General features: G+C 47.1%; 1 protein-coding gene and 1 long non-coding RNA gene across 5 annotated transcripts in view; one reads left to right on the top strand and one right to left on the bottom strand.

Annotated features, from left to right (window-relative positions):
• Hdac4 (histone deacetylase 4) overlaps window positions 1–26956 on the bottom strand; it is a 219488-nt gene that overhangs the window by 128791 nt on the left and 63741 nt on the right. For all 4 annotated transcript variants that reach the window (XM_059278737.1, XM_059278735.1, XM_059278736.1 and 1 more), the window contains exon 2: window positions 10021–10092. In XM_059278737.1, coding sequence (XP_059134720.1) covers window positions 10021–10092 — 72 coding nt within the window. The remainder of the gene's footprint in view (window positions 1–10020; window positions 10093–26956) is intronic.
• LOC131923613 (uncharacterized) lies at window positions 1768–6169 on the top strand. The gene is made up of 2 exons (XR_009382650.1): window positions 1768–4419; window positions 4920–6169. It is a non-coding gene; the product is annotated as an uncharacterized LOC131923613 (long non-coding RNA).

The raw sequence follows: 26956 nt of genomic DNA on the forward strand, positions 1-26956 counted from the left end.
AAGGGTGCTAGCTAGCCACCATCAGCTCTACCTCCATCCTCCTGTTCCCTCTAATGGGAAGTAGTTTTCCTTCCTGAGAGCTTTCAGACTTGGTGCTGCAGGGTGCTGACCTGAAACAGGGCACTGAAGCCTGTCACAACAGAAGCCAGAGCTTTGGACTGGGTCTGAACCTAGAGAAGGAGTGGCAAGTGACAAGGCTTACAGGTTGAGGGTGTGACTGAAATTTCCATGTCACTCTCTGTGGACCCTCAGAAGTCAGACATAGGAGGTTGCCAGAGAGGTAGCAGAGAGAACAAGAAGAAAGGGGTAGAAGACTGGTGTGCCCCAGCTAAGTCCAGAACAGTCATTTTCATGGCTGGAGCCAGGTGAAAACCAACAAGCCTCAGGCCTATCCATGTGTGTGATGTGCACACTTTACAAAGAAGTTGTAGCCGGGCGGTGGTGGCGCACGCCTTTAATCCCAGCACTCGGGAGGCAGAGCCAGGCAGATCTCTGCGAGTTCGAGGCCAGCCTGGGCTACCAAGTGAGTCCCAGGAAAGGCGCAAAGCTACACAGAGAAACCCTGTCTCGAAAAACAAAAACAAAAACAAAAACAAAAACAAAAACAAAAACAAAAACAAAAACAAAAACAAAAAAAGAAGTTGTAACTGGTGCAAATGTACACAGCTTAGAGGAGATATCAGAGGACACAGAATGTAGAAGAGCAGGAATGAACGGCCAGAAATAGCATCAGCAGATGAGAACTTGCCCTTGACTTGGGATAAGCAGGTTCACAAAGGATTGGCGCCATGAATTTAACAGCAGAGCAAATACTGTGGTCACACCCATGCTTCCAGTTCTATGTCAGTCAGTTTATTTTTGCCTTCCCATGATGCACTGACAAAAATGAACTTCAGGGGAAAAAAACAGCCAACTTCCAAACATACACAGCTTGGTGTGTCCTCCCCAAAATCACGATGGCATTAGTCCCCAGTGAGCAAGAGGGGCAGGGGTGTGAGGTACACTTTATTGCAGATTAAAGCCCCCTAGTGGGCTCAGAGCTACTCTCCTGAGACTGGGAAGAAGGTGCTGCACCTCTCCATATTGCTTCTATCCTTCTGCATTCCTCTGGATGAAGCGGTAGAAGCCCTGGTCAGAGGCTGGCACCATGCTCTTGAACTTCCCAGCTTTGAGATCTATAAGCTAAAGCAAAGTCCTCTCCTTGTAAAGTACCCAGCCTTAGGTTCTGTGTCACTACAACAACAAAAATCCTCATACAAACACAGGTCATTACAGAGTGCAGCCCATAGGCCAAAAGATGATGCAGAAGAACCAAAAGTAATAGACAAGCAGAAGCAAAAATCTAACTATAGGAACAGGAATCCTCTCATAACAGTTATATTCTGATAGTCTGAATATATGTGAATAGCTATAAAATAATAAACATAACACACATAAAAAAATCTTACAAATTCTGGGTAGTGATGTCACCCAGCACTCAGGAGGCAGAGGCAGGAGGACCAGGCCAGCCTGGTCTACACAGTGAGTTCCAGGACAGCCACAGCTGTTACACAGAAGTCCTGTCTTGAAAACCAAAAACAAGTAAGAAACAATAATCATCATCTTAGAAACTGTCTAAAGTAGAGCAGAGAAAACAATTCCCAGTCTTATACACTTGAATAGTGGTAGCAGCAGCAGTAATAACAACCATGATGATCTAAGTAAGAACAGAACTCAAGGGGACAAAGTGGTAAGAATAAAAGGGAGGTCACAAAGACACCACTAAGTTCTTCCATGCAATTAGGGAGGAAAGGAACTAAGCAGAAGGGTCCCAGGTACCAGGAAAAGAGTTCACAGGAAAGCCCTAGGAACTGTGACAGCTCCCACCAACCCAACTACAGGGATCTGCTTGTTCCAAGAAAGCGCTCAACAGTAACAACAGCAAAAGGCAAGCACGTGGGAGGGACTGTGGGATTCCTTTGGCTGACCAGAGGCTGACGGGGAAAGGCTGTTCCCGTCTTTCTGTGTACCCTCTTCCACCTCCAACTACATCTCCCTGCATGTTGACAACAGGTCACAGAAGCCCTTCACGCAGAAGAGCAGTCACTTCCACATCTGTCAGTCCTCTTAAGTGCCCTCCTGCCAGCCAGAACTGCTACAGACAGTGTCATTTTGATAGGGACACCTAGTGTGGTGCATTGTTTCTCAAGACTCTTACCAAACAAGCATAAATTTAGTCCTGATGATGTTGAGGACATCTAAGGAACAAACTGTCTTTACAAATCACTTTCAAGGATCTTTGTCAACAACATAGAAGGCTTTACTCACAAGAGTGTCCCAAATTTGACTGGGACAGACCACAGTTCTCCTCTCCCGGGAGAGGAGAAGCAGCTGTTTGAGGCGCTCCTAGTGCCACACCTGCCTCAGGTGTGAGGGGCAGCACGATGCTACATGGAAGGAAGGCACACCTGCTCATCTCACTGCACCTCTCTGGCATTCCTGACACTGATTTTATTTGGAGAGGAGCAACTAGTGGGACTGGAGACCAGAGCCTCCCACAGCCTAGGCAGTGCTTTGCGGGCATAAAGTCCTCTACACTGGCTGTACGAGCAAAGGTCCGCCTGAAGATGGCTGCTCTGCTAATCCGTGAAGTCAGCGTTAGATTTCTCCTGCTGCCTATTTCAGAACTACCCTCAAAGTTCTCTAGAAAAATCCTTTTAACATTCCAAATTCGTTCTCTACCCACCAAGAAGAAAAACCTATCTTATGCACGTAGAAAACTTGCAAGCACATATAACAAGAACTAAAGCTAAAGCCGGGTGCAGTGGGTGCTGGGACTGGAGAAGCACACAAAGGCATGCACTTCCTGAAAACTGTACAGCCAGGCCTTACCCACCAAAACAGTGAATGTGTCCCACACGTCATGTGTGAGTACTGCTACCAAAGACAAGCAGAATCTCCAGACATAACAAACGGGCAGAACCATACACTGGAGACTTTGCTGTAATGATGTTATAAACCAAGTGTTATCAGGAAGGAATTCTAAGACTGCACAATTACACAGAAACATCCAAACTAGCATTTTATTATTGAATACTGGCACATCCATGGCCAGAGCCATGCTCTTACAGGTGGAAAATCAGCAGCCAACTTAGTCCTCGCCCATAAGTGTTAAAGTTGGTCTGGCCAGGGCCCTGTGAAAAGTTCCTCCCCAAAACAGTGCTGGACCTGAGCATAGAAGCGTACATCTCAAGCCACCTTTGAAAGCAATCTCATTACCCTAGACTCAATGGGTGAAAGTGTATTACTGGAAAATTAAAAATAGTCCTAGTGGTCTGGGAAGGGTACCAAATCTGCATTGTCTTTGCCATTCTAGTTACATAAGGTCACTATTACATAAGAACACAGAATTTCAGAATTTCCTTCTTAGCAACCTCCAAACACTTGGTTATATATTTCATCTAACAGCTGGGCCACAGTAGGAACCACTCTTACCCGACACAAACAGCAGAAATATATAAAAATAGATGTTTCTTGAACTTGGTGGAAGGCAGGAACAGGGTGAACTGGAAGCTGCATTGCTGGGGTAATGGGCCTCCTCCAGCTCCCTCCCTTCAAGGCAGCAGGGGCATTCAACCTGAGGATTCTGAAATCAATCTGACCTCACCTGACTTTCGATGGCCAAAGAGGAACGCAGCATTCTTCAAGGGCTTCTTGGGTTCCGAGAGATAGAAACAGTCCAAAAAGCAGCTGGAAATCTGGTGTGTGTTGGTTCAGATGTTGGCATCGAGCAGAATCTCATGGGAACTTGTTGTGAGTCAGCCACCAGATAAATGAGTAACCTTGGGGAAGTTACTTGGCGTGCCAGTCTATTTCCTAACCTGTACCTCCTGAGGTACTTCCTGCAAGACTGATACTGCAGAGAGCACATGGCACTTAGAGGAAGGACAAGCTGTGACAAGGGACAGCTGTCATCAGTGTCATCACTTATACTGAGCTAGCAGAGCAGGGCCCTGAACCAGTCCTCCTGAAACCTATGGCACCTAGTTCCTCACACGTGGACACTCACTCTCGGGGATCAACCCAGGCCTGTGGCACAGTCTCTGGCAAATCAGCCACACGATGTTCTGCTACCTCTTAGAGATAGCTTCTGCAGACTACACTGGGGACAGAGGCTCTGTGGTAGCCTTGAGTGAAACCCTATTTGCCCCCAAGGCTCATTTCTGTGCTGTCTGAATGCTCTCACATTCGCTACCTGTCCAGGAAACCTCTCAAGCTTGCACTCAGATTCACTGTGCTTCTCCATCTAACTACCCGCCACAGTCATCAGCATGACCCCACCATCCCAGTGCTTCAGGCCAATCCCAGCCTCCCTTCAACTCTGCTATCTCCCTCACATCCCAAACGGAGGCACCACCTGAGAATCCCATTGACTGCCAGGTATGTCTAGCCCCAATGACCTTCTCTCCTCCCACTGTGCCTGGCAGCTGTGGCACCATGCTACCTAGTTTTTCTCTGGTGGGTCTTCCTCCCCAGTGCCCCTGTCCCAGTGGCTACCTCCCATCACCCTCCACAGCACCGGCCAGGTTATATTACTGCCCAGAACTTGCGAGAGTCTCTCTCCTCTACCTAAAAGCTACCTGCCCAGGATATTGGCAAGTGACTAGTAATGGTGCCATGGTAACCATGGTAACACGGCCAGCACTTCCCTGCCCTGCCTCTTCTGCCTGCTAGCTGGAACTAGGGGATCTGCCAAAGCCTGGCACCTCCCAGCCACCAACATCCCTCAGGTGTATCCCTCTATGCCTGACCAGTTTCACCATCCAGTGTTGCTGAAATCATGTCAGCTTCTCAAGAAAACTCCACCCTGCCCTCAGTAAGATTCTGTCCCCTTCTCCTGCCCCATGATCACTCTCTGATTTGACTGTCCCTTCCTCTAGGCACAGCCCAGTGCCACAGAAACAGGGATCTCTGTTGGAGTCGCCCATGCACATACCCCCAAAGCTAAGGACAGCCTGGCTGCAAGCAACTCCAACCTGCAGAAGTGAGTGAGTGAAGGATGAGCTAGTCTATGGCTTCCTGGACAGCCCTCCAGAGTCCGTCTTCCTCACTGTCCTGTTACTTTCCATGGTACTCAGTACCTCTGACCTTTGCTTCAATTCTACACAAGTGGCACACTGGAGTCTCCCCAAATCCAAAGGGTCAATAACTTCTAACATGCAACAGCAAGCTAGTATCCTAGCAAAGGTCTACTGGAAAACTCCTACTTTCAGATTTTAAAAATACCTAAGTATCTTTTTTTTTTTTAAAGAACCATAGAAGAAATTTGAAAATAACTCTCTTGAGAAACATGTTTTACGGAGTATTGATAAAACACATTTTACAAATTAAACATCACAAATTAGAACTTATCAAAAGCCATCTCATTACTACCCAGAGAGAAGGGTATGACCTAAACTCTCTTATCAAAAAGGAAAAACCAAACTAAATGAGCTGAATGCTTAATCCAAGATGAACGAGGACATCCAAATCAACACAAGGAGGTGGCGTGAGGAGGACAGCGTGCACACAGGCACAGAGCAGGGAATCTACAGGGAAGGAATGGGTTCTCGGAGGGCTAACTGCAGCTACCAGGGCCACGATGACCCACAGTCCCCATTAGCTCTCCTCTCAGTCAACAGACACAGTCAGCTGGAAACATGAAGGAAGGGGCGTGGCCAGGGATGCCGGAGAAAGGGAGTAAGACACAGCCCAGGCTGCTCACAATGCTCAGGAGGCCTTAATGAGATGGAGATGGCATCCCCTACCTCAAACTCTTTACCAACCTGACAGGGCCACCTGCTTCTGCCCTCTGCTCCAGCCAAACACTCAGTCCATTAGTCAAGAGGCCCCTTGATCTAGGTTCTGGGGTTCTGGTTCCACATGGCAGCATGTGAGCCACTTGGGAACACAGAGACCTGAGGGTTCAACCAAGTGTACAGGGTATGGCCCCAAAGGGATTATCCCTAAAGGTAACCAATTGTTGGGAGTAGGAAATATTATGCAAGGCTAACATGTAGCTACTGAAAACTGATGCCACACCCCAGCTACCTAAGGTAGACAAGGGCTGACAAAATCCTCCTGCATGTCCTGGCTGATTTACCTGAGATACCAAAGTCTTAAAACCTATAATAAAAATTGATTCAAAGCGCACTGAGAGCGAATGTCACATAAATCTGTCTCTGTACACTAGTCCTGTCTAAATGACACTTTGGACCCCAACACTTAAAAGCAAAACCTTCCTTCCTGCCCTAACTGCCTAGAACTCTCCAAAACCCATGGAAAATGCAGTTAGTTTTCCATCCTTTGTACAGTCAAAGACCTAGATGTTACTCGAGGCCACTACACATTTTCCTTTTAAAATTAAGAAATGGAGGAGGAGGAGGAGGAGGAGGAGGAGGAGGAGGAGGAAGAGGAGGAGGAGGAGGAGGAGGAGGAGGGTTATGGAGAGACAGTTTAGCAGGTAAAATGCTTACTGTGCAGGCCTGAGGACCTGAGATCAATCTCTAGAAAATATGTAAAAAGCTGGGCAAGGTGGTGAGTACATGTGATTCTACAGCTAAGGAAGGGGAGAGAAGAGGACCCTCAGGGCTTGTCAGCCTAGTCTAATCCCAGACCTCTAGGTTCCATATCAGGAAAGTTGGATGAGTGCAAAAGAACACAAAAAGTTGACCTCTGACCTCACACATGCACCTGGCACACACATGTGCATCCACAGATATAAGTACCCCCCCACACACACACACACCCCAGCCAGTTACCAGCTTCATGACACAGGAATCCATGGAATTGAGACCCTTTGGGAGCACACCACACACAATGAGAACTGTTTGGACAGGCACCCTGAGTGTTCAGCACTAAAACAAAGAGCTACCTACCTACCTTTCCCACCTCACAGAACATCCTGTGGTGGACAAGGAGCTTTTCTGGTCTGTAGCCAGCTACAGGGAACTGAAGAGATGGACCACTGTGCGAAGCGTAAACAACCCCAAATCCACCCAAAAGGGAAGGCTTCTTTCTTTCTTCCTGGGTACTGGGGTGAGGAACCCAGCTGGGAAACAGGCTGGCAGAGCAGAGAAGGGCAGGGTCTAGGCTGGGGGTGGAAGAAGGAAGCCAGCCAGTCAAGAGGGTACATTCCAAACTGGCAGCACTTCTCGTAAATGATGGCAGTGAACACAATCAGAGTGGAAAGTGGGTTGTTTACAGAGATATAATGCCCGCACAAGCAAATATAAGTGAAAGATAACACAGCGGCAAGCACATCGTGAACAAGAAGAGACAGAACGTGGACAGGTCCTGGAGCAGTGTCTCTTCAGACAGACTGGCTCGAAAGCCATGGGAAGCATGGTTCAGCTATGAAGTGCTCAGAGGCACAGCGACAGCAGCACCCGGACCTGGAGCAAGGCAGAAGTAGTTATAGTCATCTGCTCAGGAAGCCCAGGCCACCTGGCTCCCCGTACTCACGCCACTGGCAAAGCCAGAGATCCCTCTCTACAGAGGAAGAAGCATCGAGCAGGGTGGAGGCTGCAGGCTACCTGCTGAGATGCTTGCTTGGTCTCTTGCTCCAGGATGCCAGTAGCTAGCACCCATCAGAGTGAGGTTACAGGGGTTCAACAAGACTGGGAGTATAAGCTGTGAGAACTGGCCAGGGTCTTGCCAGCTAATGGGCTCACAGGTTAAAAAAAAAAAAAAAAAAGACTGAAGGCAGGGCCCTGACAGACATATGACACTTGTGAAGAAAACCGGACAGCACCATGCCCCCCTCCCACCCCCTGAGAAAACAGGAGGAGACAGAAAAAAGGAAAGCAGGCAGCCACATAGGCAGAGAAGGACCCCAAGCATAACTCCTCACCCAGTCCCATCAGCAATAACACATCAGAGTGGACTAAGAGGTCAACACTGAGAAAGTAGCTCTACCTCACATCTCAACCAGTCACTTCCCCCCCTGGGTGAGCACAGGGTTGTAGTGAAGGGTTGGCAGGCAAAAGAGATACTGCCAAGCATCCCACTCCATACTGGGTAACCCAGCACCCCAGACCCCTCTGCTGGGCTCCTCCCCTTTACCCTTGCCCTTGTTGATTCCATCTACCAAGAGGCCTCAAGACTTTCCATCCTAGCCTTTCCATTGGACTTCGCTGGGTCGGCTGTTTGCTTCATTTGCAATACTTCCTGCTAGCAACACCTTCACAAAGCCTCTGGGATGGGATGGAAGGTAGTAAAACCCAGAGATGAGGGGCAGGCCCGCCAGACGAGCAAAGAAACCAAAATGCAACAGGGCCACAAGATGGTGTCTTGGGTGGGCTCAGGACAGGTCTTTTTCTGCTTCCTTCAATACTGAGCCCAGAGCAGAATGAAAGAGGGAAAGAAATGGGACCTGAACACACAGAGCCCCTGGGAGGCTGCCCCAGTAGTGGAAAGTGAAAGCAAAGAGCAGAGCAGGACTTTTGGAGCTGGGAGTACAGGGAGGCCTGGGTGGGCTGTCTTTGGGAGTTCTTTGAGAGAGTCAGTCTTAAACTCCCAAGAAAAACTCCAATTTGCATATTCCTCAGCACTGCACCAAGGGAGCAGGTAGAGCCAAAGAAAATGTTAGGGCAGCTTCTAGTACTAATAATTATTGCTACAAAGTAGCAAGGCTGGTTTATCATCACCAGAATTGTCTTATGCTCATGAATGCAGGACAAGGAATGGTCCAGAAGTGAGATGTGATTGGTAATGAGAAGGATTGCCTGGGCACTCTTCCGACTCCAGTGAAAGGCAGTTTGCTTACATGGGACACACTCTCCTGGCATGTCAGAAAATAGGTAAGGTTAACTCAACTGTCAGGAATACAGCATAAGCTGATGACACAAAACACACTTACTATTTCTGTTCCGTATTATAAAAACGCAACATGAAAGATACTTCACACCAATTTTCAGTCTTTTGTAGCCCACGCTTATTAGTTCTGTGAGGCATCTGATACTTAGTTGAAGTGACCAAAATGGAGTTGAAAGCATGTCCTCTATGCTACATGTAGGCTCCATGAGATGTTCCACACACCCTGTGGAAACATGCCTTTCTCTGCCTACTCACAGCACTTCTTCTATACAGGCCTAAACTCATGCTGCGAACACTCTGACTTCAGTACTGCAAAAAGGTGCCACGTGTGCTAGGAAACAAAAGAGCGTGGCTACTGAGGTAAGCAGAGAGCGAATGTCACGTGGGTAATCCTTGCTGACACACCATCCCTGGAGCAGAGAAAGAAAATGAGGATAATGGGCACAGGAAACACTTGGTTCTTGAGCTGGCACATCAGAGCTACATCCCACGCCATCTTCAGTACCAGTCAGTGTGCCATTAGGAGACGACATTTATTGAAGAACTACTAAAAAGCTAACAGATATTTGAGCTCAGTGAGCTTCCATAGGGAAGCATTATCATTCATGTCTGAGGAGTGAGAAACAAAACCCAGGTATTCAGCAACGGGACTCAGCCACAGCAGCAGACTGAAGGCAGGTCACAAGGCAGCACTGTGAGCACAGCCTGCCCCACACCGAGCAACAGGCTCTCCAAGAGCATGGCAGAAAAGCTAACACAAAGCTTTCTGGTTTTCTCAGAAACTGTTTATTTACCATTTTTTTTTCATAGCCCATCAGGGCATGTGAGACATTCTTATCTCATTCCACACTGGGAAGTACTAGGAAACTATCTCAAAAAGCCCAAACTATGACAGTGTTAGACAAAATGACTTGAGCAAACTGAACTTGAGAGAAAGGGAAAGTCAAAACTTCTCCAAAAGTTCAACTTTAAAAGCTGGCCATTTCCACGAACTATTTCGGGTGAAGCCAACGGTGTGGTAGATGGGAAAGGGAAGGCAGAGCACAGGCCCCCAGCTGAAATGTCATCTGAGCAGGCACCAAGCCCAGCACACTGGCTCCTATCACACTTACTTCCACTTCTAAAGCGACCCGCGTCTCTCATTATATTCCCTCCTTCAGAGCCCAGGCAAGTGTGTTGACTTACCCGTGCTGGACATGTGGTTCACACGGGCAGGATTCAGCAGCTCCACCGGCTGGTCTCGGCCAGAAAGTCCATCTGAGGAGAGGAGACACTGGTTGAGAAACGGTGAGTTGAGCAGAAAGTTTTCGGCAACAAATGGAACTGGAAAGCACGTGCGCCCCCAACCCCCACCCTGCCAGCCCCGCCCACCTTCTTTTAGAGGACAGTTTCAATTCCAGCACTGATTATTTTTACTTGCCAGAGAAAATGAAAGACTCTTTGTAGAATAATCAAAACAGCCCCCAGTTGAGATATGGTTAACTGGGATTCCCGCCTGAGGGCATCTGGTTGAGCTAGTATGGCTCACTTATATTTAGCCCAGACTGGGCTTATCAGAAGTGGGCTTTTCTGCAGAGACCACAAGCATTAAGATAAAGAGCTCCCCCTCTTCCAAGATAACAAGGAAGGGTCTGGACTTGGACACAAACAAAGCATCTGGGGCACGTGAGGCGGGCAGAAGGAAAGCAGGGTGCTGGGGTACTCCAAGCAGCCTGGGGAATGAATGCCTTGCCAGCACCAGTGGCCTTACAGAGATTACACAATCATTTCTTTGAAATCCATTTTTAGATCACATTCAGGAACCAATCTGGCTATTCTGACTTGAGGCAAGAATAAGACTGGAACCTACCCACCATCAAAGCCTGGCACAGGATGGATGTAGACCTCCTGGTACCTCTGTGTTCCCCAAACATGAAGGAAAGAAGACCCACACAACCTCACGGAACCAGACTTTCCCTTTAAAATCAGCTTGTGACAAGTGGTATTAGATGTTCCGCAGTGACATGCATACCATTGCAGACCTGAATCAGCAGTCACCCATGACAGGGCAGTCATGCGGCTCCCACAGACAGGGTTTCAAAGCAGAACCCAAACAGATAACAGATTAGGTTGAGCAGAGGAGCCAATCTGTGTGTCCTCAGAGGAATTCCAACTCTGAAGACAGAAGCCTTGGCCCAGGAGATCCAAAGCATGCCCTTCCACAGAAGAGACAGCCACATGCAGGAGGTCATCTGAATCACACAAGAGAAAGAGTGGGACAGCTCCTCAGCACCACTCAGAATCGAGGTCCAGCAACTTTAGCATTTCGTAATAGAAGAAGCACACTGAGCCTATCTGGGATACCGTAGTCCACGCTCCAGGGATGAGAAGGAAGACTGAGAAGTCACTGTCACACCTTATAGGTAACCAACCACTAGTCCCAAACAATCACCCTGCCACTTACAGACTGAAGGCTTTCTCAAGAGCATGGCCATCTGAGACGCCCTGACCACAGGATTGTAAAGCCAACAACAGTCTCCTTGAACCTTAATGACTACTCAAAAAGAAACCTCAAGGGGCATAAAATACTTCCTATGCCTTTCTTTCCTGCAAAGAAATAAGAGTCCATTGTAGAAAGCAGTAAAATGCTTCAAAAGGGATAGGTAGGTAGGTAGGTAGGTGTGTGTGTATTTAAACATTTTAAATTCACCATGAATACTTCCCAGAAATCCAAAAGGCACCTAGGCTGGCTGCAGGCTTCCAACAGCTAAGTCAGGAGCAATTGCAGGGGAACTTACAACCTGCCTTGCTCTGAGGATCCCTCAGCGTTCTTTCTGTCCCTGCTGCCAGTGCATCAACAGAAGGCCTCCACCAGTCTCCACCATTTCCACCTGTTGTTGGTTGTTGTTGTTTTGCTCCTTTGGGGGGTCGCCACCTCGCTCCCAAATACACAGAGGCTTATTCTTACTTATGAATGTCCGGCCTTAGCTTGGCTTGTTTCTTGCCAATTTTCCTTAACTTATCCCATCTACCTTTTGCCTCTGGGCTTTTCCAATTCTCTTACTTTTGTAAATCTTACTCTTACTCCGTGGCTCACTGTGTAGCTGGGTGGCTGGCCCCTGGAGTCTTCCTCCTTCTCTGGCTACTTCTTCCTCTTCTCCTCCCAGATTTCTACTTCTATATATTCTCTCTGGCTGCCAGCCCTGCCTATCCTTTCTCCTGCCTTGCTATTGGCCAGTTCTTTATTAAACCATCAGGTGTTTTACACAGGCACAGTAACATAGCTTCACAGAGTTAAACAAATGCAAAATAAACAAAAGTAATACACCTTAAAATAATATTCCATAGCATCCACCTTACACATCCATCTGGGAAAATGCCAGGTTTAGTAGTTAGCTAGTTCAGAGCATTCCAACCCTGGCACAGTATGCTATCAGGTGTGGAGCCCGTTTCTGGAGTGTAGGCTTGAGATGGTGTCTGCCCTGGGCTCTGAAGGCCCAATGACTCTAGAAGACACATAATGATACCTACTATACTCCCACAAGAAACTTTACATTTTGAAGTAGCTGGTGTACAGTGTAAGTTATACAAAGTCTCTCTGTGTGCCTTTGTATTTTCATCAATGTGTAGTGTGACTGAGTCTTGGCCCATATACAGGATCTCTTGGCTTTTTATTGGTATCTGTCTCTTAGGCTTCAGGATAATGTTTACTGTGTATACAAATTACCTGTCTCACCTTGGGCAACAATACAATGATAAGCTAACATGGGTTCTACATATAAATCAGACCTTAAACTTGACATGTTCCAGCCTTTCCTAGAATAGCATATGTTGTACCCTGACACCCACTGATTCTGCCACCTGTTGAGTGACACTTTCTGATTCAACTCTGACACTACCTATTGTTCACATTGATCCTACTACAGAGAGTGGGGCAACTTCAGGTCTAAAATATAATAATAATAATAATAATAAATGAATAGCTTTTCTAAAACAAACAAACAAAACATTTATGTCTTAAATTGCATGTCATTCTGAATACCAGATGAAAACTTGAGTTCTTCAGACCCATATTGCCCAAGATGTGAGCCAAACTTTGCCCAGCATATCCACACTGGGGATGTGCCACCTACCTTTTACTCAACTACTTAGCAGCCACTTCTCTTACCTACCAAGCCAACTGTCATGGTACTGCAAAACTAGCATTCAAGTAGCTCTTGTTTTACTTAGCAGCAGCCACAAAACACAAGAGCAGTCATGTGAGCAATTCAGGTACACCAAGGAGAAGCTGCAAAGGCCACTCAGTCCATCTCACCATTATCATAAGGCAAGTAGTACACAGGACAGTGTTTTGAAAGAAATCACAGAGAACTTACATGAACACTCTGTTATGTGTGTTCCATTACATATATCATTAACTGTTTCTCTCTCTCTCTCTCTCTCTCTCTCTCTCTCTCTCTCTCTCTCTCTCTCTCTCTCTCTGCTTTTCAAGACAGGGTTTCTCTGTGCCGTTTTGATACCTGTCCTGGATCTCGCTCTGTGGACCAGGCTGGCCTTGAACTTACAGAGATCCACCTGGCTCTGCCTCCTGAGTGGCTATTACTCTCTTGATGTGCCCAGTTTATGAATTCAACCTTATTACTTGGTACACACGCACAGAAGAAACAACACTTGCAGGAGTCAGTACCCTCTGTGGTTCTGGCATTCACTGAGCATCTTGAAACACAACCTCATGAATAAGGGACAACTGTCTTTGCACTCCAGGTTTACTACTAAGGATAAAATTAACACCCAATGAAAATGCACATGATCCCCAAAGTCCCCAGATCCTATCCCCTTAGAGTTGGGGAGGTTGTGAGATGATCTATACTCACATAGATAGAAAGTCTTTATGAAGAATTATCTAGATCAGGTGGGCCTGTGGGGATGTCCATCAGGGACTGTTTTGATTGTTAACTGATGTAGGAAGACCGACCCTGAATGTAGGCAGCACCATTTCACGTCTGGGGCCTGAACTGTGCAGGAGTGAAGAAAGCCACCAAGATGCATTTACTCCTCTCTGCTCTAGACTGCGGTTGTGTGCTCTGATTAGCTGTTTAAATTCCTGCCTTGACTTCCCCTCACTGATGCAAGTGTAAGCCAAATAAATCCTCCCAAGAATTGCTTTCAGTCTGCTTGCTTATCACAGCAACAGAAATGAAATTAGAACAGTGAGCATTCGTCCTCTTCCTGGCTCACTGACCTGGCAACAAGCTCAACTTCACCAATCAAGAGATTTTATGAGCCGATCTCTAGTCCTCCTACCCCCATCTTTATAAATCAGATCAGTGGGTAGGGCTGGCAGCTCCAACCCTGGAATTTTTGTCTTTCTAGTGACCAGACTCCAAGCCATCTCATTAGCCTAAACTGATACGAATGAAGACCCAAAGACATTCTGTTGTTCAAGAAATCCCAAGGACTTCAAGGGTCCAGTGCCAGGATCTGGCCCCAAAGTCATATCCTGTTCTTCTTTTACTGGGGAGACTGCTGACTCTAAAAATGGTATCCAGATCCCTATCTGTGCATCTTCACACCTTTGGAAACCAATCTCAGACCGCTGAAAATCAATCATGGACAGATATTCAGCACTACTGTGATATGACATGTTGGCCTCCAAGGTAAAGAGCGACTCTGAAAAGAGGGTCATCTGCAAACACACATAAACTCTAGGGGGCTGAGCCCCCTGAAGCCACTTGCAGAGCTTGGCTCAAGGGTGGTACAGGCTCTCCTCCTTGGGGTTCCTTCATGAACTTTCATTCAACTGTTCACAGTAAGCCATACTGCATCCTGTGCAGGGTGCGTTACACATGGCACAAAGTACAATGCTTTGCTTCTGGGTGGTTGGCTGGTTGGCTGGTTGGTTGGTTGGTTGGTTGGTTGGTTTTCTCATGAGAACAGCCAAGAGGTCTGATCTTTTACCATCAGTCAGTAGACTACTGTGTTGCAGCTGGCATTTCAATGCTCAGCCAGCTTTCTGGTCCTGTGCCCAGTATCACATCTTTCTGCCCACAGTAGTTCTGTACAGTTCTTCACACTCAGCAAAGCAGGGCCCAACATTCTTCTCCAGAAGCATCCAGAGTAATGGTGGCCCCTGCACCATCACACTCACAGGAATCCGTTTCTGAATAATCCCCCACCTCTCCCACATGGAGGAGAGCCACAGCCTGGCTGCGCCTGTGACCCTACCAAGTCTCTCAGCGCTGCTTTCAAGTATTCAGTGTCCAACTCGCGAACTACTTGGACTTCTGATATTTCCATTACAATATTAAAAACATTACTAAAACATAAACATTTTAAATTGGTTAAGCATTTTAAGTCTCTATTTTAGTTTGCTGATGCATACGGGCAATGGGCATTCTTGGATCTTGTTCAACTCTGACCCTTCCGCTCATCTGTCCACAGCTTCTCTCAAGCTCTCCACGCTGAGAGTGGCAGTCCTGCTTTTTCTTACAGCACTGGGCTGGGGCTAACAGCACAAGGACTGCGGCCAAGGGCTCCTGCCTGTCTAGTCTTCCCGGCAATGTTGTTTTGGCAAGAAGCATGGCACCTGTTGTAGGTTTCTGACTGGTAATTTTTTACCATGCTGAGGAAGCTGCCTGGCATTTCTGGTTTGCCAAGACAGATCTTTAATCAGGCATGTTTGCTTAATGCATTTAACTTTTCTGCATCAATTCAGACCACTGAGAAACTCCTCCTTCCACCTGGAAATATGGTGATCTTCTTTTTCTCAAATGCCACCCAAGTTGTTTCCCTTGGGAAAAAGACGTGGTCAAGTTGGTCAAGGTCAGAGACACTAAGAAGTTAGAGGGGGGTCTGAAATCCACTCTGGAGTCAAGTCTCCCAATTCTTCTCAGGCTTAGTGTCACACTTCAACCCACTGTCACAATCATAAGAGGATATCAATGTATTAATTGATTACTTGGTAGGAGACAGATACAGGAAAAGCTGAGGTGTTTATAATGATGAATGGTACGTTCTCTTTCTACTGAAGATGTTTTTTCAGACATACGGTTAATAGGAAACGTATGGATAAGTGGCAGCTATGATAATTCAAATCTGCATGATATCCAGTCTTCCAGTCCACTTTTAAAAACTTTTTAAAAACCATCTTTACAACAGTTGTGGGTTCCAAGAAGTTAGAGGCAGCCAGATTCTCTGTGTATCCTGCCCCACCTCCTCGTTAGCACCCACTTTAAGATGGTTTATGCCGACAGCTGCTCCTAAAACACAGGTTATATCTCCTCATGTTCCTTGGTTCTGATACCCCTGGCAGTGTTAAGCAGGACTGGTCAGGTCATGCCCCTCCCCCATCCTCATGAGCACACTTGAGAGGAAGACAATGAATGACCGGCTATTCCTGTCACATCACATCAAGGGCACTTATACAGCACAAATATGGTGTGTCCACCAAAATACAGGTTGAAACCTCATTTCCAAGGTAGCAGTGCTGTGTGGTAGAAGGCACTGAAGAGGTGACTGGCTCAATGGGAAGGATTAGTGCTACTCTGGAAGAACGGCTTCTTTCTTACAGAGCCAGATTAATCAGTGCACACATGGTTACTATAAAGACAGCCTGGCTCATCTGTCATGCTTACACATATAACTTCCACCATGTTATTTGGAGCACCATTCCTTTACCAGAGAATGGTCAGATGCCAGCGACATGCTTCTGGGCTTTACCATAGCCTTTTATATAAATTACTCAAGTCTGGGGTATTCTGTTACAGCAACAGAAAATCAGGCTAAATAGACATACAGCACCAACTGCCTGTGGAGTGCTGACCATCCACATGACTGACGCACATTTCCCCACTGTTAAGATACAGCTTTGAACTCCTACCCATTCATTCTGTCCTCTAGGAAACGTCACTAAGTCCAGGTCATCCATGAAAAGTTCCATGTACTTTCTTCCCTGCCTGTATCTCAGATGATGTGAGATGACAGACAGGGAGCACCGACTGCACGTCAGGCACTAAGAAGTTAGGCACACAGGTACAAGTGCAGGGTCAGGTCGGATATTGCCTCCATGGCAGCAAGGGCTTGGACAGTTATGAAGGACCTTGAAAGGTACCCACACACGGTTCCAGGCCTGGCTCTGCCATGTACACACAATCTTGGGCTCCAGAGGCTACATTCTACACTCCTATTCATCTCCAAAGCAGGGTACTGACAGATCTGTCTCAGAGATCTGGTTGAAGACATTTCCTCTGTCTTCCTTGTTGTCCTAGCCCAAGCCCTAGAGAGCTCAGCTCTTGCCATACACACAGAGAAGATGATCCCACTCCTTTCAGGCCCACCTCTATCATCTATTCCAGCCACCGAGTTCTTCGTGAAAGGTGAGAGGGCACTGCACAAGGGACAGAAGGGAGCACCCAACGTCACTTTACAATCGGAACCATGTGGCTCTGAGAGAAACTGCAACATACACTGGGACGTGAGGTTGCAGGATACAGAAATGTTGATGCTGAACTAAAATCTGACTTAATGAGAAAGGGAAGAATTCCTGAGTTAAGGATATTTGTGTATGTGTGTGTCTTATTAAACTAGGTAACAGGGGGAAACATTTTTTTTACATAGGTTAGGGCCAGCATGATGGTTCAGTGGGCAAAAGGTCCTGACCCTAAGCCTGATTTAAGTTCAATCTTTGGAACCCAGACGGTGGGAGAAGAGTTGATTCCCAAAAACTGCCCTCTGATCTGCATACATGTGTTGTGGCACACACAAACACAAAACACACACAAATGCATGCACACTCAAAGTAAATATATAAAAATGTAATAAAAATAAATTAAATTTAAAAAAAGGCTGGGCGGTGGTGGCGCACGCCTTTAATCCCAGCACTCGGGAGGCAGAGCCAGGCAGATCTCTGTAAGTTTGAGGCCAGCCTGGTCTACCAAGTGAGTTCCAGGAAAGGCGCAAAGCTACACAGAGAAACCCTGTCTCGAAAAACCAAAAAAAATAAAATAAAATAAAATAAAAATAAAAAAAAGTTTAGCTCTTACAGGCTAGGACAAAAAAAAATTAACAATCATGAAAAATGATTTATTGAACAGACAATGAACATAAATGGCTGACTGTTTGTCTGAGTAGAAGTGAAAGAAGTCCCCACCCCTTCTCCTAGGAGTCCCCACCCCTTCTCCTAGGAGTCCCCACCCCTTCTCCTAGGAGTCCCCACCCCTTCCTTCTCCTAGGAGTCCCCACCCCTTCCTTCTCCTAGGAGTCCCCACCCCTTCCTTCTCCTAGGAGTCCCCACCCCTTCCTTCTCCTAGGAGTCCCCACCCCTTCCTTCTCCTAGGAGTCCCCACCCCTTCTTTCTCCTAGAAGTCCCCACCCCTTCTCCTAGGAGTCCCCACCCCTTCTCCTAGGAGTCCCCACCCCTTCTCCTAGGAGTCCCCACCCCTTCTCCTAGGAGTCCCCACCCCTTCCTTCTCCTAGGAGTCCCCACCCCTTCCTTCTCCTAGGAGTCCCCACCCCTTCTCTTAGGAGTCCCCACCCCTTCCTTCTCCTAGGAGGGAGTCCTGGCCCTGAGAACAGCAGCCTGTGACCTCCGCAGTATGGGCACTGCTCACTGCTTCCTCACCCAGCAGCTCAGTGTGCAGTCACAGACCACTCTACTCCCTGTGTGTATTCAGCGTGGCTTTACTGGATTTGTTTGGATTCAGTGGCCAGCGCACCATCCCCTTGGTTCATGGTAAGGCCACTGTCCCCTGGCCCTGACTCATGTGACCATTGGTGGGATCCTACTGGCACCAAAATATATCATTCAGTTACCTTATACAAGTCTGCCATGAATGTCTCCGAGACAGAAAGGGTCAGCTACCAGATTACCCCAGCAGTCCTATACCCCACTACTCGCCTCCGCTGAGCACTCCCAGCCCCCATGTCCCTTTACTCCACAACCCCTTCCAGGCAAGGGAGTACTGCATACCCAGCTTACACCAGGCTCAGCTTTCAATAAACCCGGCTCCTCCCTGTGTGAATTTCACTAATAGCCTTGAGTGCCCCAATCCATTAAGTTCTGCTTTTTCTTGCCACACAGGTTATTGAGAAATACCAAAGTTCTATAATAAAGCTCACATCTGCCCATTAATAGGAATTAAACTTTAATGAGTAAGTGTCGTGAATTCCTCAGGCATGCCCAACATAGTTTATGTGTATTTATTAGAGAAAATGAAAATGGAAGAAAGAATCTCTTTCTCTAAGCACTATTTTTCCTTTGGGGTAATCGGGCAGACATTTAAAATGTCAAGGATAACCTATGAGGTGTTCTTGCTGTTTTCCCCCTAAGAATCACAACTAGCTCCAGCCACAGTGGGAAAGGGGGAAGGGGGGAGACCAGTCAGGGATGATTTTTTTTCATCCTGTTTTGAACAAGTAATCAAAGAAGTGGGGGGGGGGCTATTAAAATGGACCACCAGTGACAATGGAGTTTGTCTGTTGGAAACGCCTGCTGGACAATGGACACTCCTGGTTTATGGCAGCTCTCACCTATGGAACACCTTAACCTCAGTGCACTACAGAGGCAGCTGCCCACTGTGATCTTGGAGCTGAGTGGGAGTTGGCTCACTGCCACGGCCCCGTACTGAGAGAGAACCAGACTGCACGGCCACAGTGGAACACTGGTCCTCAGTATCTGAAGTGTAGTGTCTATGAGTTTGAACTGCTTTCACACTGAAGATTCGAAAACTGTGAAGTGCACATGGGAGTGTGATGGCTTCTGGGATTTGCCTGAAATGCCTGGGACATAAGTAAGGCAGGGTGTATGAAGTGGGCATGGCAGAGAATCCCAGGGCCTTAAACAGAGGGAAGCAGGGATCACACCCCTTTCATTTACTTCTGTTTGAAATTTTTCTTGAGCAGCCAAGAATAAAGATAGTCCTTCCCTTCTTCAAACCATTGAAATCTGTCTAGCTTGTCTTCCCATTAATGTTCCCATGTTCTTTGGTGTGTTGCCAGCCCCATGCTGGCCAGTGAATTCGCACTCCTGGCTCCTGGTCAAGCTACAAGTCGGTGCTGAACTTCTAGGGTGTGAAAAGAACACAAGTCAGAAGCCCAGAACCACCAACACATATCGTGCCCAGCTACATCAATCCTGCAGAACTACCCCTCAGCTGGACTTCCTCCTCTGTTGAGCACAGATTGGCTGATATGCAGTGGTAGCAGAAACACTGGTCCTTAGACTGGCTATTCATGGTTCTCCAAAGTTCTATCTTAGCACAGGCAGCACACTTGGCTTGTGTCAAATCACCAGGAAGGCTCACTGTCTAGGACCATGCTCTCTCTAGGACATGCTCAGTCAATCAACTAGGACAAAACATGAAAACAAAACCTCTGCCCAGACACTCAGATACCACGCAGAAGTCTAAACCTGCATGCAAAGGGAAGCATGGTCAGGCCTGAGCCACAAAGCCGGCTACCACTCAGGAAACCTTTTCTAGGAAGATACAAATGTAGAAAAATGACAGTATCCACAGAGTCAAGAAGCTCTAGAAACAAGAAACACACAGCATGCCCAAAGACGAACATATGTAGAACATAGCACATCCACAGGCAGACACTGTCCAGGGAAAGAACAGGCCTGACCCCGGGGAGACGGGGGAGGGGGTCCTGGCACAGAGCACAAGGCCAGGTGTGTCAGAGGCTCAACAAGCACCGACTGAACCAGAAGGTGAGTAACAACAAGGATACAAAGGAATATGCAAAAGAAACATCTTTGTCTAGATGGTCACCATAGACTGGGCCTATCCTCTCCTGGCCAGGGGCAGATGTCTTGTGGAAAGAGCTACACAGTGGCTCTCTCTGGCTTCTTTCCAGGGACAGGTCTTCCCCAGAGAACAGAATGGTCCATCAGACATTTATAAATGAGCTCAGAGATCAGGAGACAATGTCTTGGCCAGCTCTGCAAACAGCACTCATCTCCATGTTCAAGAACATGTCCATCTACCCTGTGGGGGGACCAACTGGGCACACTGTTTCAGATAGTAGAGGAGAGGAGATGTGCATGTTTCCCAGAACCTGTATGACAAGTGATGGGTAACAACTACAAAGGATAGCACAGCAGAACCCACAGACTCTTGAACTATGTGCAGCAGCTCTCAATAAGGGCACTTTCAGTTAGACAGAGACAAGGGACAGGGACACCATTGTCTCAAGCAAAGACGCAGCCCTAGCACTGATGCCACTGGTGAAGAACTTAAATCCTCCAGACACCAGCTGGCCATCTGTAGGACCAGAAGCTGTGGTAGCTGAAGCCTCTCTTTTCCTGCCAGTTCCTGTTTTCTGAAATAGCACCTTTAAAGAGAGCTTGGGGAGAGGGACAAGGCTGTGACCTGGGGCCTTGTGGCTTGTGGGGCCTGAGGTCAGACATGCCCAGCTAAGTCAGTCTTGCAGAACCAGCCTCCAGCTGGACTTCCTTATCTGTTGAACTGACCAAGATCAGCTGATATGAGGAGTTAAGTTGACTTACAAAGAGGGAGGCCAATGATCTGAGTTCAGCCAGAGTCTAGGCTAGCTCCTCCCTAAGGTGCTCCACCCTACGAATGCCAAAGCATCTGATGGGAGTGCAAGACTCCCTGCAAAGTATGAGTCAGCAACCAAAACTCCTTTACGGGGAACCTACCTCCAAAACACCTTCTACATCACTGAACATCACGAATTAGCTAAAGGTGTCTGTGGTCAAGTGACAGGAAGCTAGAAAATAGGTAGATGTTAACAAGCAGCTCAGAGGGATGAGTCACTAATCCACAACAATACACTCTAACCAGCCATCAGAGGAAGTCAGAGGCGCTCAGCCTGTGGCCAGACAGTGCCGAGCACTTGACCCATCCTCCCTGCATTGTGCCTACCCTGCAGTGTTCTTGGCTTTCTTACTGAGCATGCCTTTCAGAAAGACTGGTCTGCCTTGGATGCCAGAAGGAAAGAGAGGGGGGCTAGCACAGAGAGAGTGGCAGCAAGTGCCCGAGGGGTGGGATGACCACAGGGGTCCCGATGGGTCAATGTGGACTCCAGGAGCATTTTCACCTCCACTAGAAGGCCACTTGGGTTCAAAGACTTCTTCCCCTGGAATTCTGTGAAACAGTATTTGCTTCAGTTCACTAAACTGCATTTTCTTTTTCTAGACTGGTCTTACAGGATCTTCCCAGTACTGAACCTCCATCCTGAATGGGGAGCCTGACAGAGGCTCCTGCTTTCACTGGTCAGGCACTTCCTGCACCTGAGCTTAGTCCTCACCAGGGACAAGGACAGTTACTGCCCTTGTCCTAGATTAACTGAGGAGAAAAAGCCTGCACTGAGCAGGCTGCAGACCAGCCTCCCATGCAGCGTTCAGCCCACTGGTCTGCACACAGGACACTAAGCGCAGGGACATGGCATCACTTGCCCATGAATGCACTCACACAGTGTGTTTCCCTGGCTGGCTGCTGAGCAGCTGGCAGGATTTGAAGAATACACTTTGGGGAACACCAAGTCCTGGCTCCCCAAACTCCCAACAGCCAAAAGGTCTAGTAAACAGTGTGGTATCAGTGCTGGAGACTGAGCCATTAGCGCTTTAGACAAAAGCATGTGAGGGACCCATGTGAGCTTGTGTGGCCTCTAAGCAGGTATTTGAAGGGCATGCAAGAAAGAGTCATGTAAAGGGCACCAGAAAGTGCCCTACAGGAGGAGGAAGCCACAGACAGAAGATGGAACACGACACTGTATGTGTGGAAGAGCACAGTGGGACAAGAGCCATGAGGAGGATCACAGGGCTCACTTCAGATGCCTTGAAGGAGATAAACTAGAGCCACAGGACTAAAGAGTAAAGTGGGCATGGGAAAGAGGGGGCTGGGAGCAGCACAGTCACCAAGGAGCTGGAGGGGCACTCGCTGGGGCCCTACTTTGAAAGGCAAACCCTTAGGACTATCTGGTAGCCTTTATGCAGCTTGGTCAGGTCATGCCACTTTTAGAGGTGCAGGAGGCAGAAGCCTGGCGAGGGCATCAAGCCTACAGGGAAAACAACATGAATGGCAGTGTCTGCTAACTCTTGGAGACCTGTCCAGCACTTTGAAGAACCAATACCTCTAATCTGCTTGGGTCATTAGATTTTCTCAGAAAAACAAAACCACAATGTTTAGGATTTGTTCAAGGGTTGCAGGCTCACGATCCCTAAAACCCCATGGTGGATTTTGGTTTTCCTTGCTCTGCTGAGCATGTGTCAGTTCTAGGTCCACTGGCCTGTGTGCTGCAACAGCACACAGCTGCCCTAAACAAGTGCAAGCACCTCCCCATCCTGGGCTAAGCTCTGGCCTTCTGAAATAGCGCATCCGAGTTGCAAAAGGAAGAGGCAGTGGCATACTGCAATCTACAGTCTACACATCCTACCAGGCTTGTGCAGGATGAACGCACAGTGAAACCCACAATGGAGCTGGCTGCTTTATTTTAGTTTTCTTGTCTGCCTCCCCGTGGCTTGTGCTGACTGAGACAGGACTTAATTAAGTACAGGGCCATTGTTTTGGTGTGTTGCTCTTGTCTGGAAGGTGAGACCTTGGCCTGTACTATCTCTTGGACCAGTGTCTCCATAACGGCTATGGCAGCAAGTCAGGCTGTGTAATAGAACAAATAGCTGTTCTCTCTGTTCCCATGAAAGTTGGGAGGCATCCTCATACTAAATGAAATGCCTGCTTTAATTTCACAGCTCTGACTATCACTATCAGGAGCAGACCAAGGTAGAGCCTGCCCTCCAGGACTGGGGCCTTGGAGAACCATCCAAGCCATCCCATCATTCTGTCCCCAGCACTCAGGTCTCCAGGAGAGGACACTACCCAAGATCTCAGGCCACCATGCTGAAAACATCAGGGGGCAACAATGAATGGCAGACTGGAGGTTGCCGAGAGTCCGAGGATACTGCCTTCCCCTGCTGGCTGAGGTGGCTGCAGTCCCCACTACTGCTCTGCGGCTTGCAGGCCATCACTGGCTGAGCCTCCACCAGCTAGCTCACTTTGGTACAGAAATAGGGTGTGCTGACCCATACCACTGTTTCCATTACAGGCTATCCATCTACGAGTATCTTATAAACTCTATGTGTGCTATCAACAGTGCTGCTGACACTCGACGCTCCTCTCATGGGAAAGCAACTAGAAAAGAGCTTTCTTCCTGGAAGCCAGCAGGGTCTGCCCAATTTCTCTGCTCTGACCGGAAAGATGATTTCTAGTAAGCTAAGACTGGCTTTACACTACAACAGACCCTGGGATGAAGACCCAGAGTGGGGACTGGAAACCCAATCTAGTAAATTATTCTAGGAGAGATGTTCAAATCAAACGGAGGTCCTGGAAACAGGACTCTTACCTAGGTCTGTTTGGACCCTACTGTGAAGCTCAGGATTCATCCGGACTTTATCAACTTAGGTAGCCAATAGGACTGAATGGACTCCAGGGCAAGCACCTGGCCCTCAGCACTGCCAGCCCCTCTAGACCTCCTGTATATGAAAGTCTTCCTGAGGGGGAGGGGGAGGGGGAGTAATACAGCGTGGAAAGAGGAGGTTGTAATACATAGTCAACTTTTAAAATGTCATAAAACTTTCCTTAATTTTTGTGCTAACAGTGCAGAGCACAGTTATTTAATTCTATCTCTTAAAATTTTTCAAAACATAATTATATTTAAAAGGAAGGACACACACATCATAGCATGCAAATGTCACCATGATTACCAACATGTTAGGCAAAGTGTGTATAGTTTCCATCCTACCGGACACTGCTTAAGGCCATGACCACACAGTGACTTCAGTCTTGCCTCCATCTCCACACACTTCTATTTCCTTTCTGGACTCTTAACCAATGCTCTCCCACTGTACCGGGTGCATTCAAGATAATTACATCCTGGCTGTTTAAATCAAGAATCTCATAGCACATGACTCACCCCAACAAAGGCAGTCTGCCCGAGTCTGCAAGCTGTAGCAACTGACACCACATTTCCACTATGCACAGTATGGATGGACTCACGTAACTTCTCCACGCTGGGCCTAACTAAGGTATAACATTATTCCTTTTTAGACAACCAAAATTCAGCTTCTAAAAATACAGTGATTTCATTGTATTGTGTTCTATTTTAATCTTCTAAAGATAGAGCTAGCACCAGGAGAAGCAATATGCTGCTGGCTATGAACTACACTAATGTCACAGACAGGACGTGATTTCGCCTGCAGGTTCCACATGACAACTGCAGAGGGTGGTATCAAGGTTTTGGCAGTGCAGTAGAGGAGGACCCTGGCCACTGGTTTCCAAACCATGACTCAATGGCTCCAGTGTAGTTCAAGGATAAAAATGCTTACCTAGTAGGCTACATGTTCCACCTAGTGGGCCATGCAAGTGACTCTGGAAAGCTGGAAAAGAGGTTCCAGGCAAGGACAGACCTCTCATGGGCTGCCCTAAAGAACTCTCTCAACCAGGCCAGGGAAACAGAAGGGGATACTGAGAAAGGGAAAAAAAAAATCTCTGCAGAAGGTTGGGACCCCCAACAGTGTTCATGTTAGAGGTGGCCTCCTAGATTGTTATTTGTGTAGTTCTGGAACCCCAGGTACAGGAGTTAAAGTAAAACTTGTCCAGAACCTGGGAAACCTAAGAGTCCCATGAAAACAGAGAACAACGGCTCATCAGAGAGCAATGTCCTACTATAGATGAGTTCTTCCAAAGAAAATTTAAAATTATAAATGATGGTGAGAACAGCCCACAACCTAAAAATTAATGAAGGCAACAAAACAGAAAAGTAAACTGTAATATAGCTACAAATGCTGTAAGGAAACAGAAGAGACTATAAAACATGAATTTTAATTAAGTATTTATATTTTAGAGAAGTTACTAAATAAAATAATATTTACATTTCTTTCTAAATTGCTAGGGCGATGGTGCCATAAGCCTTGCAGGAGTAACAACCAATGAATGAACTGACTTAAGGCCACTCCATGAGATGGAGTCCAACACTGCTTTGAGTGACCAAGAACCAGAGAACAGAGAGCCCAGGGATCATGGATAAAACTAAATACTACTGGCATTAGAAAAAAAAAAGGGGTAGCGATACAATGAATGCTAATGATACTCTACTACAGTCATAGCTCAGTCAGTGCCTTGCTCAGCCACAGTGAGAGAAGCTTCCTCCTACAGAAGATGGGAACAAATAGAGATCCAATAGCCAGACATACATGGAAAGAAAGACAGAGAGAGAAATGACAGAGTGAAAGAGACAGAGAGACAGACAGAGAGGAAAGAGAGAGGGAGAGAAAGAAACAGGCAGGCAGGCAGGCAGAGACCCAGACACAGAGAGATAAAGACAGACAGAGACAACTTGGAACACTCATCTCTAAAGGAAGTCTCCATCACACCCCTCCTCTCAGGGCTCAGGGAACCCCACTGAAGAGGAAGTAGAAACAAAATCTAAGAGCCAGAGGTGATGGAGTACGGAAAGAAGACAAGTGGTTCTCAACCTTCCTAGTGCTGTGACCCTTTAACACAGTTCCTCATGTTGTGGGGACCCCCAGCCACAGAACTATTTCATTGCTACTTCATAACTGTAATTTTGCTACTGTTATAAATTGTAATGTAAGATCTGATATACAAGATATCTGATATGCAACCCCTGTGAAAGGATCATTGGACCCCAAAGGGGTCATGACCCACAGGTTGAGAACTATTGCTCTAAATTAATATGCTCAAAGTTCACATGAACTCAGAGACTGAAGCAGCATGCATAGAGCCTGCATAGTTCTGCATCAGGTCCTCTGTACAAATATTATGACTTCCAGTTTATTGTTTTTATGGGATTCCTGAGTGTGCACACAAGTGGGTCTCTGATTCTTGTGCCTTCTCTTCGGTTCTTTTCCTTCTGTTTGTCTTGACAAATTTCAAGGTGATAGTTTTGTTTTATCTTATTATATTTTATTTTGTTATCTTTTATTATTATCCCTTAGAAGCCTGTTCTTTTCTAATGAGATATAGAAAGGGAGTGGATCCAAATAGGATCCACACAGGAGGGAGATGAGGAGGAACTGGAAGGAGTATAAGGAGGGAAAAATCATAATCAGGATATATTATGTGAGAAAAGAATCTATTTTCAATAAATGTATATTCATATCATA

This window comes from Peromyscus eremicus, chromosome 13, assembly GCF_949786415.1.
Source record: "Peromyscus eremicus chromosome 13, PerEre_H2_v1, whole genome shotgun sequence".
Taxonomy (NCBI): domain Eukaryota; kingdom Metazoa; phylum Chordata; class Mammalia; order Rodentia; family Cricetidae; genus Peromyscus; species Peromyscus eremicus.